Below are 6,533 nucleotides of genomic sequence, written 5' to 3' on the forward strand. Positions count from 1 at the left end.
ACATTAGAATATATATGACTTTCATTACATAATAAAACAAAACACTCAAAAAAATAGTTTATTTCGTATATAACAGAACTTAAATTAATAAACAATCAGCTTAACTATAATACTGCATTATCTTACAAGTTATATAATTTCTTTTTACTTATATTTATTTGAATATAGAATTTTTTTCATTCTGCATTAGGGATGTGTACATCTCAGAAGCTGTACCTTTTACCTATGCGTCCAATTGTTTTTATTTCTCTATTTAGATCAAAATCGTCCACAAAGACTATGACATTGATGTTGTGAAAGAGTGGATCTTTGACTGTTGATTCTTTGATCATTCTCTTTAGATATCATGGTAACCTTTAAAAGATTACCTTCCCTATATGATCTAATGTTATTTGTCAACATAGACCAACTAGTGATGATTTAAATGCACAACAACAGATACTTTTTCTCTTGTCTGTCATAATTATTTCATCGCATAGTTAATACTAAAAGTATGTCAATGTATATTATGTCTATGTATATGATGATCAGGTGGGACACCGTGCACTCTTTGCAAATGTCTAGCGGCATTCCTTCGTCTTGCGAAGCTATTATCACATACACCACACTTATATCTGTATTGTGGTGCTCTGTGTCTGTTTTTGTGTATACGCATTAGGGTTACAGATTTAAAACGAGCTGGACACTGGTCACACTGAAAAGAAATATAAATTAAATTTATTAAATCATTTTTTTAACAAGTTTACTATAATATGATAATATATTGTATTTATTTGTTTAATTCCTAGACATCCAAAAATACAGATATTTCAAATTATGAATAAATTAAAATTATGAAATAATTTAAAATTATGAAAAAATAAAGTATTGTTTTTGTGGGGAACAGCAAGTGATTGAATTTCATACATTGTCTTGTTTCTCCAGAAATCAATCAGAATAGAATCAAAAATAGATGCATAAGCCTAATAAAAGACCGGCAACGCACTCCCAAGCTCTCTGGCATCGAGTGTCCATGGGCGGCGGTATCACTTAATATCAGGTGAGCCTCCTGCCCATTTGCCCCCTGTTCTATATAAAAAATTAAAAAATACGCTTTTTTTTATATGAACAATGTGGATTAATATAATTATTTGTTGGATCAATCAGGTTTGATATAATTTTTAGAATTGTTATATTAACCCAATATAAAAATATTTTTGTTGCCTCTATACTACATAAATAAGTACTAAAAATACCTGAACAGTCTTTTCTGGTAGATGTATAGCTATATGTTGTAAATAACTACTTTTTCTATGGAATCCAGCATTACACTCCTTACAAACATAAGGTTTTTCACCTGTATGTAGCCTCTCGTGAATCTATAACAAACTTATAAAGTTAGTAAAGGTGCAAGATCTTGATAGGAGTTCTAGGACTAGGACTAAGACTACTAGGAGTTAAGTTGGGTTACCACACAACATACTATAAGATGCAATAAAATTTAATATTACTATTTGTTACAATCCACAATTGGAACGAAGTTCCTAATCGCGCGGCTAAACGGAAGAAATGTAACGACGAAGCTAGCGACATCTGTATGATCGAACGGAACTTTTTCGTAATAAAATGTACATAGCTGTCAATAGATTTGATTTGTTATCAAAATGAAACAATAAATAAATAAAAAATAATTCTTTTGGGCTCTCTAATTACTAAAATTGAGCCTACTGATTAAGTTTATATAACATTATATTTGTTAATTATAAAAATATATTATAGTCTAAGATCCGGGATTAGAAAAATATACCCTCATCTGTTATTTAGATGAAACAATTTTTTATAAGCTGATTTCAATATCATGAACTTATAAAAACAACTTATAAAAAGCCTGCCGGAATTAATAGTAATTAATTAATTAATTAACAACTAATTAACTTGTAATTTTTATTTTCTCATGTTAGTTACATGTATATTATTTATAAGTTCATGATATTGAAATCAGCTTATAAAAAATTGTTTCATCTAAATAACAGATGAGGGTATATATTTCTAATCCCGGATCTTACACTATTATTATAACTTAAAAAAAAAATTCACTAATTAATTGAAAGGAACTTCGTTCCACCCGGGTGTCCCTTAACACCTCTCAAGTTTTTTTTTAAATTAAATTATCAAATTCACATACAACATTAAAAAAAATCTATTAAATGTAAAATACTTACTTTAACCTGTTCTGCATTGGATGCCTTATAGTCACAATATGAGCATTTATCTGTTTTCTCATATCCATGCTTAGCTCGACAGTGCATCAGAAGCAAACGCCGGGTAATAAATTTTTTCCCACAGTGCTGTAAAACAAACAAATATTAAGAGGCAATTTAAGTTTGGTAAAACTTTATAAGAAAATAAATAAAAGTCCACCCAATACCCATGTGTTAGCAAGATGTACGCAGTAGTTTAAATTAATATGCAAAGTAGTTGAGAAAAAAGGAATAAAAATTCAGAGTAATATAGCTACAATTGCTTATGTATATATATACATCTTGGATATATTACATACACTTAAATTGATTGATTATTAAAGATTGTATAGTAGTCACATAATCACTTCACATGAAATGGATGTAATACCTAATTTACTCAATTATTGGTATAACTGGTGGTTTTTTCACCAATTGCAGTTCTAATTAACATGTAATAAATCCACATGCATGTACATTAAAAAGTTTTAAATACATTTTGTAAATTTCCACTTGTTCTGGCATATTAGAAATATGAGAGTCCATTAATATAAAAATTTGTCACACTTAGGCTCTGTTTCAGTGTCTGGATAAGTTCCAAATAAGCTATTTATTACTTATCGGTAGAATAAACAGTATGTTTTGCGTTTCACAACTGTCAGATAGCGCTATTAGTCATGAATCGCGAAGTATCTTATTTGGAACTTTTCTCTTTCGAATAATTTATGTGTTGCATAGCTATTTGGTATGTTATCTATACATTGTGAAACAGGCCCTTAACATTATCTGGATTTTAATAATTGATGCATTTAAGTAGTCAAAAACCCCATTACCTCACACACAACGTCAAAGCCTGTGTGTATTTTATAATGGTTTCTAAGTGACAATTTAGATGTTAATATCTTATGGCAATATTCACATTCTATTTCTTCACGGGTATCTTTGTTTTTGTGATTTCCCTCTTTTACTGAAACTGAAAAAGAAATTAAATTAGCAAAAAGATGTTTTACCATCAATTAGAGGCATACCCTTTTATTGTGTAATAAATGTTAAGCGACTAATTACATTATAGTCATTAGTAATGTTTATTGATTTTGTAATTTGTAACATCATTTGTAAAAAGTGAAATACTCCTGCTTCCTGGTATTGTGATTGTGGTATCAGTCAATCAATACCACTTCTCCTATATGTCTTGGGTGAAAGCTAACATATAAATGGATTGGCAATTAAAATTAGAACACAACATTAATGTCTAACTTTAGCAATATACAGTTTATAATAAAGTAAGTTTCAGCCTATTGAAATATAGACAGAAAATAGCTGGAAGAGAACTTAAAATTTAAATTATACAGTACTTTTTATATTCCTCACATTTTTCTTCCGAGCTGTACTTTGTTTCACTGTTTCCAAGGGCTCCATATTTTCTATTGGTGATTTATCTGATTCAGATTGAATGTTTTCAACTCTTAATATATCTAATGTAACATTATCATCAAAATCATTAAAATCAACATTTGTATGAGCTATGTTGATTGTAGTATCCTCTTCTGAATTAAGAACAAGGGGTTGAGGTATTGGATCATTTATTTTGAAGTTTCTAAGAATGTTCTGTGCATCTTCAGAATTTTGTCTAAATTGAATGGATTCATTAATGAACTTTATGCAATTGGAACATATTTCTTGTGACAATTCATCATTCATTTTGATCTAAAATTAAAAAATATTTAAATATTTAGCATATATTACAATATAATATTTAATTTTAAATATTGTAACAACAACGAACAGTCACAAACCTTCTATATTTTTTTAATCAACTATTACATACATAATTACCTGAATTCCTGCGACATTTAATAGAATATTGGTATATTTTTCATTGTGTTCAGGATATGTAAAGATCAGATGAAGATTCTTAGTGTTTAAGCAGACTCTACAACACTTTAGTTTATGCATTCTTCTGATATATTACCCCAGAACTTTTAAATAAGGTATCAATGAAAGCGTAAGAATCTTTTTTTATGAAATTAGGCATTGAATAGAAAGTGCAAAACAATGTTGATAAGTAGCCAAAAATTGAAAATTAAATAAGCATCTACGCTCGCCGGATTATACAAGTAATTTGTTGTTTGTCAATTGTCATTTAATTATCTATTGCACTGACACAGTGACATATAAGATTTAGATGGAAAAAAAATAATTTGACATATTGTAAAATTTGACAGTATTGAATCTTATGGGTAGACCCCTTCAAAAAAAATTTGTAAGACGTGTACCGTAATATGGGGTGAATAGAAATCGCGGGGTGAATAGAAAAAAAAACGGAATAAGTTTAGGCAACTGTCACACAGTGAGGCTTCAATATATTTTTATAGAATTGTTTTTTTTTACTTTGGCAATACTAGTCTTTTTTTCTTTTTACCATAGACAAATGATTTGAATGTCATTTTAAGGTTAATAAGGTATGAAATAACGGTTAAAGTTGAAGTTCGGAAACAGACAAGTTAAGGGTCCTCAAAACTTTAAAGTTTTAATTATTAATACTGTGATTTTGTAAGTTCTGTTGCTCCATGCTGACCGTAAGTACAACATTCTTACTAGTTTACATTAAAATATTGTATTTTATGTTATTTATATTAATAAAATCATAGGAATTCCGTGACAAGTATATTTGGCTACAAAAAGGGATCAATAGGAATTAAAAAGGGGTCAATAGAAATCTGCACGGGGGGGAATAGAAATAGTAATGGGGTGAAAAGAATTACGTATGGGGTTAATCGATTTCGTTATGCTAGGGTTGCGTCTGCTGTCTTAGTGATTTTATTTCGTGTTTTAGGTTGCATCATGCCGCGAAGATATCAGCCAGATCCAACGAAAAAACGGTACAAAAAATATGATCCAACAATATTATGCCAGGCAGTGGAGGAATTGGCTTTGCCAGGTGCAAAATTAAAGCTGATAGCTTAAAAATACAATATACATATTTCCGTGCTGTACCGTCACAGCAAAAGAGTAATGAAACCTCACGGCGGTCAGACCGCTTTGACAGAAGCCGACGAAGAATATCTGATTAGCAATATAAATGCATGCGCCGAATGGGGGTATCCTTTGAATACATTGGATCTGCGATATATTGTTAAAATGTATCTTGACAAACTAGGCGTCCAGCATAAGCGGTTTAAGAATAATTTTCCTGGGCCGGACTTTGTGGAAGGTTTCCTCAGGAGACACTCGGATAAAATTGCAAAACGAATTTGTCAAAATATAAAAAGAAGTAGGGCAGCAGTGTCACCCGATACTATTAAGAAATACTATTCAGAATTACAAAAAAGTTTGGATGGGGTACCACCTACCCACATCTTAAACTACGATGAAACCAATTTGTGTGATGACCCGGGTCAAAAAAAAGTTTTAATGAAACGTGGCACCAAATACCCTAAGAGAGTAATGAATCATTCAAAAGCTTCCACATCTTTAATGATGGCCGGAACAGCTGGAGGAGCACTACTACCTCCATACGTTGTATACAAAGCTCAGCACTTATATGACACATGGGTAAAGAACGGACCTAACGGTGCGCGATATAACAGATCTTCGTCGGGCTGGTTTGAGGGTAAAATCTTTGAAGACTGGGTAACAACTGTTGTAATTCCATATTTCGATAAGCTGCCAGGAAGAAAAGTCTTAATCTGTGATAATCTGTCGTCTCATCTTTCTGCGCATTTAATAAAAACATGCAAAGAAAAAAATAACATTATTGACCGTTTCATATTGCTTATAATCATTAAGTAAATATAATTCAGTTAAAGCAGACGCTAATGAACATAATAGGAATTTCTAAATATATTAATGGAATTATATTAGAAGCTTTTTTTTTTCCAAGAGCGCATCGTGCAATCAGTCTTCTGACTATGAGCAGATAAGTTGTAGTATATAGGACTGACGGGTGGAGACATTCCTCAATAGGAATATCTACCATAATAATATTAGCTCAGACAATGTTGCCGAGCTCAAGGGTTCTTCGTCTTTTGAGACGGCTTATACACTCGGGTAGGGTGAGTTGAACAGCTAGGTGGTTAGGATGATTTTCCAGCCTAGTCTTGTACTTCTGGGCGTACAATTTTATTTCCGCTTTAACTGTAGGTATGCCCAGGTGTTCATGTACTTCAGCGTTTTTAATAAACCACGGCGAGTTGCTTATTTGTTTAAGGATGTAATTTTGTGTTCTTTGAATTTTAGTTTTGTTAGAGTTGCATGTTGCTCCCCACAATTGTATTCCGTAGGTCCACACGGGTTTTATAACAGAATTGTAAA

The 6,533-nt window shown here is 31.2% G+C and overlaps 1 protein-coding gene across 2 annotated transcripts; it reads right to left on the minus strand.

Moving 5' to 3' along the window:
* Positions 1-45: 45 nt before the first annotated feature.
* Positions 46-6,143, minus strand: LOC110995023 (zinc finger protein 22). Of its 2 annotated transcripts, none has more exons than XM_022261981.2 (6): positions 4,056-6,143; positions 3,575-3,926; positions 3,053-3,192; positions 2,202-2,327; positions 1,236-1,358; positions 46-694 (listed from the first exon to the last, which is right to left on the minus strand). In XM_022261981.2, the coding sequence occupies exons 1-6, from the start codon at positions 4,173-4,175 to the stop codon at positions 497-499; spliced, it is 1,059 nt and encodes a 352-aa protein (XP_022117673.2). In that variant the 5' UTR covers positions 4,176-6,143; the 3' UTR covers positions 46-496. The 2 variants fall into 2 exon arrangements, with proteins under 2 accessions (XP_022117673.2, XP_022117674.2); XM_022261982.2 differs by having other exon boundaries at positions 4,048-4,172.
* Positions 6,144-6,533: the final 390 nt, after the last annotated feature.

The sequence above is a fragment of the Pieris rapae genome, chromosome 24, assembly GCF_905147795.1.
Source record: "Pieris rapae chromosome 24, ilPieRapa1.1, whole genome shotgun sequence".
NCBI lineage: Eukaryota > Metazoa > Arthropoda > Insecta > Lepidoptera > Pieridae > Pieris > Pieris rapae.

What these genes read in the sequence shown, in the direction of transcription:
- LOC110995023 (XM_022261981.2), bottom strand. Translation starts at nt 4,175, where the DNA reads ATGCATAAACTAAAGTGTTGTAGAGTCTGCTTAAACACTAAGAATCTT. An exon ending in GCTTTGACGTTGTGTGTGAG is followed by an intron (nt 2,328 to 3,052) that starts GTAATGGGGTTT and finishes TTTGTTTTACAG; the next exon opens with CACTGTGGGAAAAAATTTAT. An exon ending in TACCAGAAAAGACTGTTCAG is followed by an intron (nt 695 to 1,235) that starts GTATTTTTAGTA and finishes ATTTCTTTTCAG; the next exon opens with TGTGACCAGTGTCCAGCTCG.